Below are 20,076 nucleotides of genomic sequence, written 5' to 3'. Positions count from 1 at the left end.
ATTCTGTTACGTAGTGAAATACGTATGTGCGTCACACTGGCTCTTAGCTCCTTGAGCTCAGAATCTGACTTATCTTTTTTAAAATATATATATATATATCTATATATATATTTTATTGATTTCAGAGAGGAAGGGAGAGAGAAAGAGAGATGGAAACATCAATGATGAGAGAGAATCATTGATTGGCCGCCTCCTGCATGCCTCCCACCTGGGAATGAGCCGAAACCCTGGCATGTGTCCTCACTGGGAATTGAACCGTGACTTCCTGGTTTATAGATTGATGCTCAATCACTGAGCCACCCTGGCCTGGCAGAATGTGACTTATCTTTACCGCTTACCCGTCTATGCAACCCCCCTTCGGGGTCAGTCCTTACAAAGCTGGTATTTGTTAAACACGTGTGTACGGTGCTTCCCCTTCTATTAAGGTGCATTCACGTTGGTCAGCATATTTGCTTCTCAACACACACCTGGAGGGGAAGGACAAATATTATCTCAATTTTATATATGAGGATATTCTACACCAAGAGGGGGAAAAAGATTTAACTGAAGGCTTCTAAGATCATTTTGTGGAAAGCTGGGAGAAACAAAACAAAACAAAACAAAACAAAACAAAACAAAACAAAACACACCTAGATCTTCGGAGTTATATTACCTGTTATTTAACAAGAAAAACTTGCCGGTATGAATTGCGTCATTCAAACTTGGAGAATAGTTGACATCAAGTTGTTCTTGTTTCAAATAGATTAAATACTTTCCCTCTGAACTTTCAGTCTGCCAATTACTGGGGCTGTGTGGCAATTTGCTAATGAATATTTAAAAGGAAATCCAGGCCCAGTGGCTCTCTCCAGCTCGGGGTGGGTGTTGCATTGAACTGTGTGGATCTCCTGTTGGGTCCCAGCCTTTGGGGCCAGCCCCGCGGCCCTGGGGGTGGAGCCCACGTCCGGAGGCCAGTTGATAAGCCCGCCGGTCTCCGGGACTCCGGACTCGCCCCTCGTTTGTAGCCCGAGCCGGAGACCGGAGCCAGGCCTTGGGTATCTCCAAGGAAGTCGCCTCCGCTTGCCCACCCAGCCGTGCGCCCCCGGCCATGGCAGCGCCGTCCAGGCTCCTGATCCGCGGGGGTCGCGTGGTCAACGCCGACTCCTCGCAGGTGGCGGACGTGCTGGTGGAGGACGGCGTGGTGCGGGCGCTGGGGCGCGACCTGCTGCCGCCGGGGGGCGCGCCCGCGGGGCTGCGAGTCCTGGACGCGGCGGACAAGCTGGTCCTGCCCGGCGGCATCGACACCCACACGCACATGCAGTTCCCGTTCATGGGCACGAGGGCCGTCGATGACTTCCTGCAGGGCACCAAGGTACCCCCCTGCTGGATGCACCCCCTCCCTGGATGCCCGCGGAGCCCTCCGGCCGCCCGGGGTGCCGAGCAGAGCCACCCCGCGCGGGCGCGGCGCCGAGGGGCCGAGTGAGCCGCAGCCGCCGGGCAGGTGCAGAGCTGGGATTAGGTTCTCCACGCTGAGCACCCGCTTCTAGGTCCCTGCCCGCCGGCCTCAGCCCCTCTTGGCTAACCCAGCTGTCTGCTACCCCTCCATTTGGGTAATTGGACAAGTTTAAGGCCGTCTCTTCTCTGGCCCTCATTTCTCTCCGCCGTGTATCCTCCTGACGCCCGTGTTCTATGGGAACCCACAAGCCTTCCCTACTGTGCTGCTGGCGTTCCCAGGTATTGCTCCCGCCCTCCATGCCCAGCCAGAAGCAAATGAAAAGGACTTCCACCTGGTAGTTACGGACTCTCTTGCGTTAGCAGCGTGTGGTGAGTGGTGAGTGGTGAGAGGTCTGGGTGGGCTGGAAGCCAGCGCGTCCACATTACTTGCCTCCACTCTCCAGGAGAAACGTCACAGCCCTGCCCTGTGGATAGAGCGTCGTCCTATGGACTGAAGGGTCGCAGGTTCGATTCCAGATCAAGGTTACGTACTTGGGTCTCAGGTTTCGAGAGGCAACCAATCGATGTGCCTCTCTCACATCCATGTTTTTCTCTCTGTCTCTCCTCCTCCCTTCCGCTCTCTCTAAAAATCAATGGGAAAATATCCTCAGGTGAGGATTAACCAAAAAAAAAAAAAAAGAAAGAAAGAAAAGAAAAGAAAAGCCACAGCCCTGACAAGGGATTCCAAAAGAAGTATTCCAGGTGTGACCTCCCAGGCACTCCCCCTTGCATCCAGGGGCCTGGTCCCCCGTCTTCCCGTCCTGGCCCGGGAACATTAGGCCAGCCTCAGATTCCTGCTGCGTGTGCACCTGCAGCTCTGCGGCTGGTGTAGGGGATCAGGTCACCTTCCCCCGGCCCCCAGGTGAGAGCTTGGGTTTCTCCAGGCACAAAGGCCTAGAGGCGCAGGTGAATGAAAAGAACCTTACCGGTTTCTCCCAGGCTCCTGAGCGCAAGGTCAGGAACTGAGCAGGGCAGCCGTGCTGGAACCTGTATTTCAAACTCCACTCAGCACTTCCCCTAAAGTCAAACCCTCAGGCCTTGAGGTTTGTGTTCTGGGCTGCGGTGAGGGAAATTGCTCCTTCCATATTGATACCCTTCAGGCCTAAGTTCTTCATTCAAGGATGTGCTTGAGGTTTTCCCCAGGGCGATGCTCTGAGGGTGAAACAAATACGACTATTTAGTCCAAGTACAGGCAGTTCAGGCTTTCAAAGCCTGGCCTGTAGTTTGTTGACCCTACTGATTTCCAATTTCACTCTCTTTACAACTCCCCCTCTTTACCTGCCCCAAGCATCCATGATTGATTGAGTATTTAATAGAAAAAAGGAATGATTTGACCCAGCGAAAGGGCTCTGGGGCAGGCTGCTCACATCCACATTGGGAAGAAAGCCTTCCTCCTAGTTACTAATTGTCAGCCTTCAGCACGTCGGCAATGGTCAAAGTCTTTCGGAAGACACGTCATTGTTTATTTTGAAAGCTGAACATTCATATTTCCCTTTGGCTAAAAACTGAAATTTGCCACATTTTTTTGTTGTTGTTATTTCTCACCTGAGGATATTTTTTTCATTGATTTTTAGAGAGAGTGGAGGAGAGAGAGAAAGAGAGAGAGAGAGATGAGAGAGACATGTCAATTGGTTGCCTCCTGCAGCCTGGACCAGGCCCAGGACTGGGGATCGAACCTGCAACCTAGGTCCATGCCCTTGCCTAGAAATCAAACCCGCAAGCTTTAGGTGAGAGGGCTGACGATCTAACCACTGAGCAACATCGCCCAGGGCTTTGCCAAATTTTCATGAACTGATTTTTACATGTTATGTAAGATTCTCAGATACCAAATGATAGGCCATCCAAATGATAAAAAGTTGGAAAAGTAATAGAAAAATAGAAAGAAGATTACCTAGAATCTCCTAAATGACAACCAACATTTTGGTGAATTGCCTTTATGCTTTTTACTCAACTGAGATTATGTGTGTGTGTGTGTGTGTGTGTGTGTAAGTATGTGTATTTAAAATTTTGTAACCTGGTCCTGGCCAGTGTGGTTTAGTGCAGTGGTTGGCAAACTCATTAGTCAACAGAGCCAAATATCAACAGTACAACGATTGAAATTTCTTTTGAGAGCCAAATTTTTTAAACTTAAACTATATAGGTAGGTATATTGTTATTAACTTAATTAGGGTACTCCTAAGGCTTAGGAAGAGCCACACTCAAGGGGCCAAAAAGCTGCATGTGGCTCGCGAGCCGCAGTTTGCTGACCATGGGTTTAGTGGATAGAATGTCGGCCTGTGGACTGAAGGGTCTTGGGTTCAATTCCAAACAAGGGCATGTATCTTGGTTACAGGCTCAATCCCTGGCCTTAACTGGGGCATGTGCGGGAGGCAACCAATCAATGTGTCTCTCTCACATCCATGTTTTTCTCTCTCTCTGTCTCTCCCCCTCCCTTGCACTCTCTCTAAAATGGAAAAATATCCTCTGGTGAGTCTTAACAACAACAGCAACCTGTTTTGTAACCTTTTTCAGTTATCGTACAAGCACTTTCTGTTGTCCTAGACTCATCTTTAACAAAGGGCTTTGTTGATGGCAAGGCATTCCATTGACACCCCCATTGGAGCTGCTCTTTCTGACCATGGGTTTGCCAAGCCCACTAGCATCACTACCCCGCACCCCTTCCCTTTTTCTTTAGGGTTCTAGAGGAAGCAGCCAAGAAGAGGGGTTGGGATGCTATGGGAGAGGGACATTCCTTCCCTTTCTCAAGAGGACCGGCAAGTGCCCAAGGCCCTAGGAGGTGATTCTTAGTTTCCATCTGTTCCTTGGCCATTCTGGGATTCCTAGCATGAACAGTTTACAGCCTCATAGTGAGAAGGCAGGTCATTGCAACATATACTATAGTGTGTTGCCAACATCTGAAAGGACTTAAGGGCCAGCTGATTCACCAGGCATTTGTATACTCCAAGGTTGTCAAAACATTAAACAAAAGCATGCTCTTCGTTAGCTTGGGATCTTCAGCAGAAAGCAATGTGGTGAGTGATGTTAATGTCAGATATTTAGCAAATACTGAATTCCTGCTGAATATTAAACTGTCAAAGGGGCTAAGCTATAGAAGTCTACTTCAAAAGTGGTTGGTCGGATCCCAGGAGATAATCACCCCCAGGAACAGCTGAGGCTCCATCAAAGGGAACCAGGAGAGCATTAGAATAATATTACCAGGAGCATTAGAATATTGACCTCATTCGGAAAGGAAGGCATTAGAGAGTTATTTTGTCCTATTTTCTAGTCTTCACAGTAATACCCAAGGCAGTATTGTTGGGGTTTCTGATTTGGGCAATAGGGATGAATAAGTCTTTTGTAAATGCTGGTTGCATTATATATATTAAACCTGAAAAATATTAATACCGCTAAGTAACATTTATTGTATGAAGCACTTACTATGTACCAGGCACTGTGGCAAGCTGTGCATTCTCTTCCACAGTCCCAGGGCCATTACCAATTTTTTACAAGTGAGGAAATTGAAACTTAAGTCACTTGCCCAAGATCACACACCTCATAAGTGACCGAGTGGCTCTTCAAAGTCAGGACTGCCTGCCACCACTAGAGATTTTACCTACGAGGTTCTCTTCCTTCCTGATATGCTCGCTGAAATAGCTACGGTTTTGATTTATCAGAGTGGCAAATAATGGATGAAAAACCTGTCTAAAGTTGTGTGCTAGTATGCTATGGCTTTTCTCAAAAATAGAGCAGAGTCATCCTTAAGAAACACAGTAGCCTTCACCTCCCCAGTGCGGAGGCAGTGACGGTTATCAAAACTCACATCACAGGGACTAGGTTTGCGAGACATTCAGACAGGCCTTCATAGCCACATCAGGTCTAAGGGTACAGAAATGGGGACCTGAAATACAGAGAGAGACAAAAATATTTCATGCTGTTGATAGAAGAGGTGTTCAACCTATAGAGAATTTTTTAAAATATATTTTTATTGATTTCAGAGAGGAATGGAGGAGAGAGAGATAGAAACATTAATCATGAGAATCATTGATCTGCTGCCTCCTGCATGCCCCCTGCTGGGGATCAAGGCCAAAACCCAGGCATGTGCCCTGGTCGGGAAACAAACTGTGACCTCCTGGTTCATAGCTCAGTACTCAACCACTGAGTCACACTGGCCGGGCTGGAGAATTTTTGTAAGAGTTTATTTGAGCCAAACTGACAACAATGGTCAGGAAGCAAGATCTGAAATGCTCCAGAGGATAACAGTTTTGCAGTTTCTTTCATGCATTTAAAATGAAGGAGGGGCCTGGCCGTCACGGCTCAGTGGTTGAGCATTGGCCTATGAACCAGGAGGTCATGGTTAGATTCCCAGTCAGGGCACGTGCCTGGGTTTCAGGCTCAATCCCCTGTTGGGGGTGTGCCGGAGGTAGCCGATCAATGTTTCGCTCTCACACTGATGCTTCTCTCTCTTTTTCCCTCTCCCACCTCGATTTCTCTCTCTCAAAAAAAAAAAAAAAAAAAAAGAAAGAAAGAAAGACAATTACCAGTCCGAAGGTGTACAGGCTTTGTCCAAGTCTTGGAATAGCTGTCCACCTCTGATATCAGCACTTCTCCTCCGAGAGGAGTCTTTGATGTCCGTTGCAGGCGGAGGTGAGTGTCAGAGAGAGGGAGATGTGCATTCCTGGTTAGGTGCCTGATGAGCCTTCCAGGAGGTTGGAGAGTGTCTTTTGAATGAGCAAAATCTCCAGGTGATCTTTAAAGTCTTTGTTTCCTGGGAGCCAGCTGGGAAAGGAAGCAGTTACCAATTGGCATTTTCTTGAAGTGACTTTATCAAATCTTGGCAATAGTGTAAGATGTCTTAAAATTAATTTTAACAATACTAATAGGAGGTAGGAAATTATCTTACATTTACAACATAATGTATAACATACACAGACACAAACAGAGACCTTTTACTCATAAGAAAAACTCACTAGTTTATAAAAGAACAGTTGGATTCAAATTTTGTTTTGGAGACACAATCTGTCCTTGACAAGTCAAGTTCCAAATGACATTTCCCCTTTGATTTTTTTAAAATATATTTTTATTGATTTCAAAAGGAAGGGAGAGGGAGAATGAGATAGAACATCAATAATGAGAGAGAATCATTGATTGGCTGCCTCTTGCATACCCCACACTGGGGATCAAGCCCTCAACCCGGGCATGTGGCCTGACTGGGAATTGAACTGTGACTTCCTGGTTCATAGGTTGATACTCAACCACTGAGCCATGCTGGCCAGGCTTATTTTTTATTTTTATTGTTGAAAGTATCTGTAATACTTTCAACAATAAAAATAAAAAAGTATCTGTAATACTTTCAACAATAAAGATAAAAACAAAAAGGCCTTTTATGCACAATGCCTTCAGGAGATGGATCGCAAAAGACTAGACCAATAGATCAATAACTGTTTGCTTTTTGCATCCACCAAGCTGATCGTTTATAATATCTAACAAATAGGGATACTATTTATGGTATTCTATTTATTGATTACTGGATTTTGAGTGGGCCCAATTTAAAAAATGAAATATAGGTCAACCGAAAGCTACATATTTTGTAAATCTAATTCATGTGAGAGGTTGGTTTAAAGGCTATAATTAATTTATTTAATTAAATGTAAAAGCTTTCTAGCTGATATAACTAATGGAAATAATGTTCTGCTTTACAGAAATCATATTTCATTTTTGTTGGGTCTATATTAGATGTCTGGTGGTCTTTTAATAATTTAAGATCTGTGAGGAAAGACAATGGGATTTTTGTTCCAATGGATATTGTGAATTGGTAATCTTGAAGGAATTATGACTTTGTGTTTTACTATATCCTGTGATAAGAGCTCAGCCAGTTTTCAGATATATCTACTTATATTCAGACATGGATGCAGCTCGGAGTGGGTGGACGTGCATGAAAAACCTGGCAGCATCCATAGTGGGAGGAAGAATATTTTTTTAATTGGGAAAACACCCAGAACAGTTTTTTGGGGTTTTTTGCAAAGGACAAAAAGTCCTCAAAATTATCAAGAAAGAAAATTATTCTTTGCTCTGAAACTTTTTGGTAAAATGCCATCCAGATGATTAGCTACAATAAGGCAGTGGAAGGTATATGATTAAGCACACGCTGATGGTGGTATTTATAGCGCTTCCTTACCTTGGAGGAGAGCTGTGCTCAGGAAACTTGGTTGCAAACCAGCTCTCCTTTCTGGTGCTTGCTGGCGCTCCAGGCTGGACTTCGAGGCTCTGTGGGCTGACTGCGTGACCTTGAGCAAGTCACTTCCTCCCTCAGGGATGTCAACATTTCCTTATGTGTAAAACGATTGGTTAGAAGAACAACTTTAATTAAAAAAAATATTTTTAAGGGCAGATGCAGGCTAGAAGGGGTCATTGGGGGTGAAAGGGGGACATATGTAATACTTTCAACAATAAAGATTAAGAAATATTTTTTTAAACTACCGAAAAACAATATATACTCATCATTCAGCCCTTAGGAAAATTCTGGAGCATTATAGTTGCTCAATATATATGGATTGAATGTATAAACTGCTGTGTGGGGTGTTTTTTTGTGTTTTTTTTTAAAGGAAAAGAGTACAAAGATTTAAATCACCTATAATTTTAACATTTTGTTTTCTGTCCTTTCAGGTTGTTTCCTTGTGGGGGGGGAGGAAGGGGGGCATATAAACAATTTCCCTTCTACTAGTGCACACTCTTTGGAGTCTGCCTCGTCGATAAATAATGCTCTTCATTGAACTATCATTGAAGAATACGATTTCCATGACCTGGTTATCCTCTCCGAGTTGAGTCTGTGTCAAAGCTTTCTCTCTGGTCCCCATATCGCCCATGCACCAGGCCTTCATTCCTGCCTTTCTGAAGATGCCACAACCTGGTGTCCCATAAGCACCTCAAACTCAGCATGTTCCAAACCAAATTTATCCTTCCCGCCAAGTCCCTCACCCACATTTTATCCTGTTTCCCAAACTGTTAACAGCTTCATGCTCTTCTTTTCAGGGTTGGACATTTTGGTGGTTTCCAGTTTTTTTTGGTTTTTGCTTGTGTATACTGTGATGTAGATCATTACTCAGATTCTTGATGATTGACTTAGAAATCACCCTTCAGAAAGAAATGACTCGGCCAGTGAGTATTAGATACAGCTGAAAGAGTTGAATACATATATCCAGGTTGCTTTTAATTTCTGCTCCCATGAACAGTACATTATACTTCTCATTTCACTGCATCCTAGCTACCTGTGAATATTGACTTTTAAAAAAAAAATCAATGTCAATGTAACAGGAAAAACAGAATTTCTTAATGTTTTTTAAGTGAACATTTCTTTGATTGCTGGTGAGGCTGAGCTTTGAACATTCTTATTGTGCTACTTGCATACTCCAGGTCTGAGTTTATAATTGTATGATTTCCTTGGGTGGTTCTTTATTGATTACAAAGTTAATCTTTATGCTATTAATTAGAAGAAGAAAAAATATCTCAAATATTAATTTGAAGCTGCTCAATGTTAAGTAGCGCTTTGGCCTACTGAGGATGTTATATGAATTGAACTTGACAGAATCTAGGACTTGCCTTCTTTCAGCTTTCATGCTTGAGATCTCTACCGTTTTCAATTCCACCATTTCCTCCTTCATTTGTCTGGAAGGCAGGTTTCCAATGTCACCCAGAAGTAGTGCAGAAATTAAGGTTTTCATGATGCTGCTGTCAGGGAGGAGAAACTTTTTCTATAACCTCTTAGGTTTCATTATTCGGGTTGCAAATTAAACTGACAAAGTAAATTAGCGAGAGAGACGACTGATCTTTAAAATTCAGGTCTATGCAAGTTTACAGACAGATGTGACTCAAGGAGGCAGTGAGAATGTGAGGCTTTACATACCATCTTAACAGGGGAAAGGGTTGGGGGAGAAAGACCTTATAGGAAACAAATGACTTTTAGGAAAGTCAAATGGGCCTTTGGGAGAATAGATGGGAGATAACATAGTTTTGAAACAAGGGCTGTTTGGGTGTGGCCAAGCTTCTAGTCTCAGCTGATGAGTCAGTCTTCCCCAGTGGTGACACCTCTGGGCCCTGTCACTGCCATCTACTACAGGGTGGCCCTCAACTAAGGATTTTCCAAGTGGATGGTTAGATTCCGTTACTTCAGTCGACAAATGTTTCTTGGGAACAGTGCCTCTAAGTGCTAGGTACCGTGGTTGGGGTGACTGAGATGAAAACCGTGGTCTTTGTTCTCAGTGGCAGGCAGCTAGAGCTTATGGAGCTGCAGTGTTACCTGGCCTTAGTAATACGGTATAGACAGAAGCTTGGTCTTGCAGACTTAACTTTGGTGATGGACTGTTTTCGAGTGAATACTCGAGGTCTGGCATTTTCCCTTTTGTGACGTTGCCAGTCACAGTGGCTGGCATCACCAAATTGTATTTTTTTAAAATATGTTTTTATTGATTTCAGAGAGGAAGAGCGAGAGATAGAAACACTAATGATAATAGAGAATCATTGATTGGCTGCCTCCTGCACACCCCCTATTGAGGATCGAGCCCACAACCCAGGTATGTACCTTGACTGGGAATTGAACCATGACCTCCTGGTTCATAGGTCAACGCCCAACCACACCGGCCGGGCACCAAATTGTATGTTTAGCAGGTTGTTTTCTAAGTGAGCTTCGGTAATTACCCAGAGCCGACTCCTCACCACTTCAGACTCCTTTTCACATGTCAAGTAGCTAATCCAGGGAGGACACTGCAACGTGTCAGTTATGTTTCATTTATCCAGGAGAGAAAGTGCATGTTCTAGTGCCAGTCCTGAGTTCCTGAACCCGACGGATCTGTTCTCAGCTAAAAAGCAAAGACCTTAAAAAATGGCTTAAAATGAAACAAAATGTAATCTTTGAAAGAAGAAATGATTTGAGGCATAGATACAGAAAAAGACTATAGTTCTGTTTTAAAAGTCTTAGTTAACACTGATTAGGCAATGGGCTTTGGACAAGCTGAGCATTCAGCTTTCAAATGTGCTCAGAGTCTACATTCCATGTCAACATTTTCATAGAAGGATCCAGGCAACTACACAGCCAGGGATAGCACTACTTTTGAGAAGTGAAATCTCACATTAACATGCAATTACACTGCCTTTCCATTTTGCTATTGTAAATGTGAATCATCGTAATTACTCCTACTCATAGCCTTTGTGGGAAATTCATTGGTCCCTCCCTTCCTTTCTCCCTTAAAGATCTGAAGAATATTAATGTAATGGGCACAAGGCACACAGAGATGAAACGACATCAGTTGAGTCAGAATCTCTGGGGGATGGAATAAAAGTTCCCTAGAAGATCCTAGGGTTAAGATTCACTGGACTAGCCCTAACCGGTTTGGCTCAGTGGATAGAGCATCAGCCTGCGGACTGAAGGGTCCCAGGTTCAATTCCGGTCAAGGGCATGTACCTTGGTTGTGGGCACATCCCCAGTAGAAGGTGTGCAGGAGGCAACTGATTGATGTTTCTCTCTCATCGATGTTTCTAACTCTCTATCCCTCTCCCTTCCTCTCTGTAAAAAATATATTAAAAAAAAAAAAAGATTCACTGGACTAATAACAGGGGAGGGGCTGGGTGACATCTCTCTCTGAGACAGAGAGGCGCTCAGAGCTCTCCAAAGACAAGGAGGAGAGACAGTGTCCCTGGAGTGGGATGAAGGAGCTGGGAGGGGAGTGACTCAATACAAAGCTGAGGGCTATCGCAAGTTCAGTCGTGCAGGGACCCTATGGGATGTCTCATACTTGTCTTGTCTTCACCCCAAGAGCAAAGAAAAGCCACAGCAAGATTGGAAGTGGCCAGCGTGTCTGGGGACAAGGTGACGTTGCAGAGGCTACTAGTCCAGTCGGAAGGCGAAGATGGCACTGGGCAGTGGAGGTGGCCATGCAGGGAGTAAAGAGACTCATGGAATATGCAGGAGGTAGCCTGAGGAAGGGGGCCTTGCTGGTGGATTGGATTTGGGGGTGTAAGGAAGAAGAAAGGTAAAGTTCAAGGGTGACTCCTAAGGCTGGTTTGCACAGTTGGTTGGATTGGATTAATATTTCACAACTGGGGAGACCAGGAGACGAGCATGGAGAGGCAATGCGGAGGACAGCTTTAAAAGCCGAGTGTGCTTCTGGATTGGAAACACAAATTGGGAGCTTGTTTCCCTACGTCTCAGTGACGCCGAGAAAGCTGCAAATCCAGCCAGCATTCTTCTCCCTGCAGCTCAAACGCACTGCTGGAACTTCTTTTTGTTTGACTTGGGTTGAGCAAGTCCTGTGATTGATTTTAGTGAAACAAATCACTTGTTTCAGGATGAGCTTAGAAATGGGGGAGAAGAAGAAGAAGGAAGAAAATGCTTGGGATGCTTTCAATCATGATTTACAACCAAATACTTTGTTAAATAAAATCTTGTGTTATGTAAAATGATGACCCCACTGTTGCTTAGAGTTTATCTCAATTTATGTTCTATCACATTTGCACCTGAGACAGCACAAGCAGTCTCCCTAGCAAAAGAAGCTTTTTAGATAAACGGGAAGGTTTTCAAGGGAGAAGAGCCAAGGTAATTAGGAGCTGAAAGAATTGATTTATGAGCCCAGATTAGAAAAGGTAAATGCATTTTGTTTGGCTAACGGCAAATAAAAGGGGAGTGGAGTCAATCAGCAGTAAAAACAAAGGAAACAATTAGGTTTTACAGAGAAATATGAAATAAATGTTCATCCTTGACTGCTGCTCCCTCCTCTAAGCTCTCCTCACCCTTCAATGTTCGGGAAAGTGGAAGGAACAGTTTGTGAAGGGAATCTAGAAGCAGCTGATGTTGAAAGAAATGAGACAAATATTGAAAATACCTAAGGGGGCCGGAACTGTGGTGTTCTTTTCTTTTTGTGGTTAATCCTCACCCAAGGATACTTTTTCCATTGATTTTTAGAGAGAGTGGAAGGGAAGGAGGGAGGAGGAAGTGGAAGAGGAGGGAGGGAGGGAAAGAGAGAGAGATCAACATTGATGTGAGAGAGACACTTGAATTGGTTGCCTCTTGCATGTGCCCTGACCAGGGCCCGGGATTGAACCTGCAACCCTTTGGTGATTGGGCCAGCACTCTAACCACTGAGCACACCAGCCAGGGCAGGGACTGTGGTGTTCTAACCAACTGGTTTGCTGGATAAAGCTGATTATCCCATGGGTAATAGTTGTGTGAAGGCAAAAAGGCTCTAGTATGGGTCCTTCCTCATAAATCTTTTAGGGGAACATTATTTCATTAGTGATTGGCACGCTGACGAACATCACATAAGTTTAATAAAATTGCATTTCAGCCCTGGTTGGTGTGGTTCAGTCGTTAGAGCATCAGGTTTTATTCCCAGTCAAGGGCATGTATCTGGGTTGCAGGTTTGATTCCAGGCCCTAGTCAGGCCTGCAGGAGGCAACTAATCGATGTGTCTCTCTCACATTGACCTTTCTCTCTCTCTCTCTCTCTCTCTGTCTCTCTCCCCCACCTTACCTCCTTTCCACTCTCTCTAAAAATCAATGGAAAACTATCCTCAGGTGAGGAGTAACAACGACAACAACATCGCATTTCATTTGTGAATTTATAATTCGTAGTTTGACGGGATTTGTTTTGTTTGGCTTTTGGTTTCCTAAACGCTTGATGGGTTTTGCCAACCTCTGCATCTCTCCAAGCGATGATTCACTTAATGACCTGCGGCGGCAGGCTGGAAAGCAGGTCACACACACTGGCTGGAAGACCGAAGTGGGCATGATCTGCATGAGGCTGAGGCCAGGAGCAGGCTGAACGTAAGGCCTCCTGCTCTAAATCGTATCTTCTTCCACGTCACCAATGAGAGTGTGCCAGCTGTGTGACCTTGGAGAGTCATTTGACATCTCTGAGCCTCTGTATCCTCCACTGTCAAATAGGAAAGCAATCCCTACCCCTGGGGCTGTAGTGAGGCTTACGTAAGTGAGCTGAGTCTGAGATGCTTAACCCAGAACCGGGTATTTAGTAAACAAGTGCCTCTTTCGAGAGGCAAGTGAGTCTTTTTTTTTTTTTTTTTTTTACTATATTTTATTGATTTTTTACAGAGAGGAAGGGAGAGAGATAGAGAGTTAGAAACATCGATGAGAGAGAAACATCGATCAGCTGCCTCCTGCACATCTCCTACTGGGGATGTGCCCGCAACCCAGGTACATGCCCTTGACCGGAATCGAACCCGGGAACTTTCAGTCCGCAGGCCAACGCTCTATCCACTGAGCCAAACCGGTTTCAGCGGAAAGTGAGTCTTGAGAGGAGCAGTTCTCCATACCCCACCACCACCACCCCTCAGGCAGCAGGGGGGGAGGGCAGGGGATGGGCGTCCACTCTAATTGGGATTACAGACCTGCAGCTCTGGCATGTGGCTCCTTGGATCCTGTGTAAAGAAGGGAACATTTTAGATCTTGAAATAATATTCAGGGATTTGGGGTAACTTTGGGCAACCAAAGGACCCTGGGTGACCAGAAAGACCAGAAGAGGAAGAAAGAGGTCCAAGAGGAGGCGGGGGGGGGGGGGGGGGTCCAGATGGTGCCTGACAGCTGTTCACTAAGACCCAGGGGAGCAGCCGAGGTCCCTGTGGCCAGTGGCTAATGTGCCAGTGGTTGGGAAAAAGGCAGGGTCTGTGTTTCATCCATTTGTCCACACTGGCCCGGGCGATCCTCTCCTGTGCATTACAGTTTCTCTTTATGCCTTCCCGTTGTGAGGGTGAGGAGAGGAAGCAGGAGTGGAGAGGAGAAACAGAACCAGAAGAAACCAAAAAAAAGGCAGCTGGCCGCTCCCACCCTCCCTCTCCTGCTCCTAGTTAATTAGGGAGGTGGGGCATGTGTGATACATCCTTATTCGGAAGCATCCTTATTCCAGTTGTAGCCCCAGGAAGTTGTCTGCTGTAGTTTTAGAAAAACAGGCCTTTGACCATCACATGTTCAGTCTTGTAAGAAAACCACCCACAGTCTGGACTAATTCATATAGTGCATACATGTATTTGTACCACTATCTTTCCCCTGGGCCTCTTCTAGGGAGCTTAGCAATTTTCACCTCCCTTTAACCATTTCTGTACTACCGTTTATTATAGAAGTACACGTGCTACCTGTCATCACAATCTGAATATTTTATTATAATTATTTCTTCATATCCCACCTCCCCACCGAGACGATAAACACCCTGAGGGCAGAACCTTGGATTATTTGTGTATCCTGCCCCCTCCTCACTCTGTGTAATTAATGGATTCCATGTGGTAGGTGGTTTTTGCTGTTGTTGTTTTGGTAACAGTTTTATTAAGAGGTAATTAATAGACAATACAATGCAGCCATTTAAAGAGCATGTTTCAATGGTTTTTAAATATATTCACAGAGTGCGCACCACAGTTGTAAACATTTTTATCATCCCCAAAAGAAACCCTTTCGCTATCACCTGATTCTCCCCAACCTCTCAAGCCCCAAGCAACCACTATTCCACTTCCTGTCACTAGGGATTTGCCACTTAAGGATATTTCATATAAATGGAATCATACAACATGCGATCTTTTGTGACTGGCTTCTTTCACGTAGCTTAATGTTTTCAAGACTCATTCATGTTGAGGTGTGTATCAGAAATTCATTTCTTATGGCCAAATATTCCATTGTATTAATATACCACATTTTGTTCATTCATCAGTTTACGGACATTTGGGTGTTTTTCACTTCTTGCTACTGTGGATAAGGCTGCTCTGAATATTTGTGTAATGTAATGTCTTGATGTACTGTAATGTGTATGCCAAGGAGAATATGAAAGTTGAGGCAGATCTCACAGGGGCTTGTGGACCATACTCAGAAGATGAAACTTTATTCCAGAGTCAGTGAGAAGTATTCAGTTTTAAGCTCAGGAGCCAAGGTCCTATCTATGCTTCATCCCTCTAGTTGCAATGAAGGGTTCGTGTTGAGCGGGTGGGAGCTAAACTGGAGACATAACAATCAGATGGGGATGAGAAGCGGCTGAACTAAGACCAGAGGCAGGGGAAGGGCCAGAGGGGGCAGATGGGAATTCAGGAAAGATGGAGGGGTCACCAGGAGGTCGTGATGAATGAAGGTGGGGTGGGAACCATGCTGAGTCTCCAAGGATTCTGCATGGATCACAGGGTAGTTGGAGATACACTTCACCAACATTGACTCTAATAAAACGGGGTTTTGCCAGGATGAAGACAGTTTTCTAAAGGGGAAAAAAAATGAATCTTCTCCACTTCTCCATTTTGGTGTTTTTTTTTATAGTCTTCCTGTTTTCTTTGGATCAAAGCCATTTTCATTTCAGCAGACCTGCCATTCTTTCGACAGAAGCAGCTCCAGCAGTCCTGTCTATTTATTTAATTTTTATAAGCGTTTCTTTGAGCCAAACCGAGGACAATGTCTGGAAGCAAGAGCTCAAAGGCTGCACTCCAGCAGTTTTAATACTTCAAACTTCAATTTATGGGAAGGCTATTTGCGTCCCTCTGTGCCTTTTAAAGGCGGCGTGTTGGTGCAATTTCCCGGACCCGTCAAGTTTGCCCAAGTGCTTGCAAATGCATGTTGTTCAAGGAGACAAATGACTTATGTCTCACCTGTTGGAACCCTCTTGTGCTTGCAGGCGGCCCTGGCGGGAGGCACCACCATGATCATCGATTTTGCCATTCCTCAGAAAGGCGGCTCCCTCCTCACAGCCTTCGAGACCTGGCGGAGCTGGGCGGACCCCACGGTCTGCTGCGACTACAGCCTGCACGTGGCCGTGACCTGGTGGAGTGACCAGGTGAGCCGCCCGGGGGAAGCTTCTTTTCAGTTCCCTAGTCCTCGCTCTGTGCAAGACCAAGAAACTGGCAATGTCTAAACGCGAGAAACTGGTGGACGGCTGGGGGTCAGAACTGGAGGGAAGATGTGTCATCGCCTGCTCTTTGGCACCTTTTGAAGTTTGATTCCTGTGAAGTATTGTCAATTTCCAAAACTAAAAGTTAAAAAATCACATAGAGATGATAGCGAAAATCCTTCATAATAATTCACAGTCGCCTTTCCTAATATTAAGTTCATGACATGTAATTTTAAAAAGGACTGATCTCCCACCCTGGCTGGTGGTTAGAGCGTCAGCCTGCACAATGAAGGGTCTCAAGGTTCAATCCCCGGTAAAGGGCACTGGGGTGTACCTGGCTTTGCAGGTTTCATCCCCAGCCCAGTCAGGGAGCATGCAGAAGGCAAATAATTGATATCTCTCTCTCTCTCTCTCTCTCTCTCTCTCTCTCTCTCTCTCTCTCTCTCTCTCCCCACCTCTCCCTTCCACTCTCTCTAAAAATTAATGGAAAAAATATCCAACAAAAAAGTACTGGTCTCTCTTTTCCTCAAATTCAACCTTTCCAGACTCCTTAAATAGTATTTTTCCACAGACCAGAACTTTAATTAGAACTGGTTAATTTATGGAAATAAACCAAGGACATTCCCATTTAAAATTGGATGTCTCCATTCCCACACCCCCCTCCCCTCCCCCACTCTTGTGCACTGGAAAGAGAAAGGAGAACAGCTGTCCCCTAACCGGTGCCCTTTCTGCAAAGCTGTGCTAATCTCACCAGCTGGTCAGATCGTATCATGACGGAGCTTAAACCAGCCTTCCGCATCTTCTAATTGCTTAGGCCGTAGCAGAAACGACCACCTGATTCGGATTAGGACACCAGTTTTGAGGGATGTTAAAATGTGTCCATTTCTCCCCATGTGAACTTGTATGTGTGCTTTAGAAGACATTTTTACTTGCGATTTAAATCAACAACACGTTTTTCCACATTGGACTTAATTCAAAAGTCTTTGCCAGGAAACGTTCACAAGGCCGACTTTATTTGACGTTACCAGGTAACTTGGCTCCCACCTCCCCCTAAAAACTGGGCTTTAGACACCAAGTTAATATAAAACAAGTCATCATTTTTTAACAGGGAGATCAGCAAATATACTAGCAAGGTTCATAGTTCACGGCTAAAGTTAATTTTTCTCCAAAAATGCTGTTCTAATTGATGCATCTGATCTCTTTTGCTTTTAGGTCCTCCTGCCTTCCTCGTTTCCTCCCCTCTTATGTTATTGGAACAAAAGTGATGATATTCACCCTTACCCGTGCTTCTCACCCCTTCACATGCCAATGGTCACCTGGTGAATATTGTTAAAACACAGATTTTCTTTCATACATATATCAGTTTGCTAGGGTTGCTGTAACAAAGTACCACAAGCAAAGGGGGCTTACACAACAGATATTTATTTTTTTACTAGAGGCCTGGTGTGCAAAATTCGCGCACGGCAGCGGGGGGTGGGGGGTGGGGGGTATCCTTCAGCCCGGACTGCACCCTCTCACAATCTGGGACCCCTCGGGTAGGTTCCCTAGGCCTAGCCGGCGATCAGGGCCTAACGGGGCTTTCCTTCTCCCGGCTGCCGGCAGCTGGCCCCGCCACTGCCCCTGCCACTGATTGCCATCTGTGTGGCGCTGCCCCCTTCTCCCCACCACCGGTCACCTCCCTCTGTGGGTGACAGGCATGGAGTGGGATCACCTGGCTGGCCTGGGCCTCCCTCTGCAGGGCGATTGATCGCAAGGCACCCATATCGATTGCTCCCCAGAGGGAGGCCCCGCTCACCTGCCACAGCTCCGCCAGCCGGTGGCCTGGGCCTCCCTCTACAGGGCAATCGTGGGGCAATGACGGCCCCCCCCCCCCGACCAATCGCATTGCACCTGCCTTGGCTGGCCTGGCGCCAGTCCGTGTCATAGCATGGTCATTGGGAAGGTCATCCGGATGGTCGTTCTGCTGTTCGGTCATTTGGTCGACTTGCATATTAAGCCGTTATTATTATAGACTAGGGGCCCAGTGCACGAATTCATGCACCTTGAAAGGAACTGTGGGCTGCAAGGCTGCGGTGGGCACAAGGGTGGGTCTTGGCCCATCTTTCACGCCCCCGCCCGGCACCTCCCGCCACAACCCTGGTCCCCTGTCTGCCTTCAGCCCCACTCCTGCCACTGCTGCTCCAACGTGCTGACAGCGCCAGCCCCACTCTCACCTGCTGACAGTGCAGAGCGATTTGGGGTCAGTGTCAGCAGTGGGTGCGAGCGGGGCCGGTGCTGTCAGCGGGTGCGAGTGGCAGCTGCTGCCCCGATAGCTCCTCAGGAGCAGGGGGAGAAGGAGAAGCCCTCAGGGGCAATCAGGGCAGGCAGCCACGGCTCACACCCGCTAACAGCACCGAGCAATCGGGGCTGGTGCTGGACGCCGGCAGCATGTACAAGTGGCAGGTCTGGGTCAGGTGCCAGCAGCAGGTGTGTGCACCGGGTGGGACCATGGCATGCAGGAGCAAAACTTTTCAGTAACAACCAGAGGCTCACCCTGATGACAGTGACTGGTGCCCCGCCTTGGTCTGGTGCCCCAGCTCACCTGCTCCACCATCCCACCGTGGCCAACGCTCGCCATGTTCCGCACTCTGCCACCTGCTGCCGAAGCCCACCATGTTCTGCACATGCCCCCTGGTGGTCAGTGCACGTCATAGCAACCGGTGGTTCGGTTGCTCAGTTGTTCTGCCGTTCGGTCTATTTGCATATTAGCCTTTTATTATATAGGATAGTTCTGGAGACTAGAAGTCCGAGATCAAGGTCTTGGCAGGGTTGGTGTTCTCATATTGAGTGATAGATGCTGCAAATTTATTTCCAGGTCTACAAATGAAGTACTTTGGAGAAAACTGTAAACTCTTCCATGACTTAAAAGTATCATCACAGCAGATGAAAGGGAGTCTAATGTGATCAAAGCCTTAAATGCCATTTTTTTCTGGAACTAAACTGTTGTTTTACTTAATTCTCCTCCAAATGCAGTGTTCTGGAAAGTATTGAAATTATCTTTCAATTAAACGGTGACACCCAGCTGGCGTGGCTCAGTGGCTGAGCATCCGCCCATGAACCAGGAGGTTATGGTTGGATTCCCAGTCAGGGCACATGCCTGGGTTGTGGGCTTGATCCCCAGTAGGAGGCGTGCAGGAGGCAGCTGATCAATGATTCTCCCTCATTATTGATGTTTCTTTCTCTCTCTCTCTCCCTTCCTCTCTGAAATCAATAAAAATGTATTTTAAAAAATTAAACAGTGACATTTCCTTGTTGTTTCCTTTTAGGTGAAAGAAGAAATGAAAATCCTCACCCGAGATAAAGGTGTGAACTCCTTCAAGATGTTCATGGCCTATAAGGACGTGTACATGGTGAGGGACGCGGAGCTGTACACGGCCTTCTCTCGGTGCAAGGAAATCGGAGCGATTGCGCAGGTCCACGCGGAGAACGGAGACCTGATCGCGGAGGTAAGAGCTGCATTCCACAGCTTCCACGGCAATGACTGCAGCCGCCACTTACAGTGCAGACATTGGCCCTAAGGGGGTAAACGCATGCGATGCATTGGAAAACACTAATTTTCTCAGGTTTAGAAACACTCAGTTTTGTTTGAGTCTCTGCTCTGAATTTTATTCAGGTATTATATGCATTTGAGTAAGGATTTTCCTTATCATATTAGATATGATACCTAAGATGATATCATATTAGATAGCTATCATATTAGATCTCACACGTGTTATTATAGAAACACAAATAGT

At 45.9% G+C, this 20,076-nt stretch overlaps 1 protein-coding gene and 1 long non-coding RNA gene across 5 annotated transcripts in view; both read left to right on the top strand.

The window, feature by feature from the left end:
• Window positions 1-854: 854 nt before the first annotated feature.
• The window catches only part of DPYS (dihydropyrimidinase), a 71,499-nt gene continuing 52,277 nt past the window's right edge, over window positions 855-20,076 (top strand). For all 4 annotated transcript variants that reach the window (XM_036338028.1, XM_036338026.1, XM_036338027.1 and 1 more), the window contains exons 1-3: window positions 855-1,348; window positions 16,091-16,249; window positions 19,609-19,788. In XM_036338028.1, coding sequence (XP_036193921.1) covers window positions 1,085-1,348; window positions 16,091-16,249; window positions 19,609-19,788 — 603 coding nt within the window. In that variant the 5' untranslated portion in view covers window positions 855-1,084. The remainder of the gene's footprint in view (window positions 1,349-16,090; window positions 16,250-19,608; window positions 19,789-20,076) is intronic.
• LOC118670712 lies at window positions 6,794-11,901 on the top strand. The gene is made up of 2 exons (XR_004972456.1): window positions 6,794-8,604; window positions 11,256-11,901. It is a non-coding gene; the product is annotated as an uncharacterized LOC118670712 (long non-coding RNA).

The sequence above is a fragment of the Myotis myotis genome, unplaced genomic scaffold, assembly GCF_014108235.1.
Source record: "Myotis myotis isolate mMyoMyo1 unplaced genomic scaffold, mMyoMyo1.p scaffold_m19_p_16, whole genome shotgun sequence".
NCBI lineage: Eukaryota > Metazoa > Chordata > Mammalia > Chiroptera > Vespertilionidae > Myotis > Myotis myotis.
This window is presented reverse-complemented; position numbering and strand designations above follow the sequence as displayed.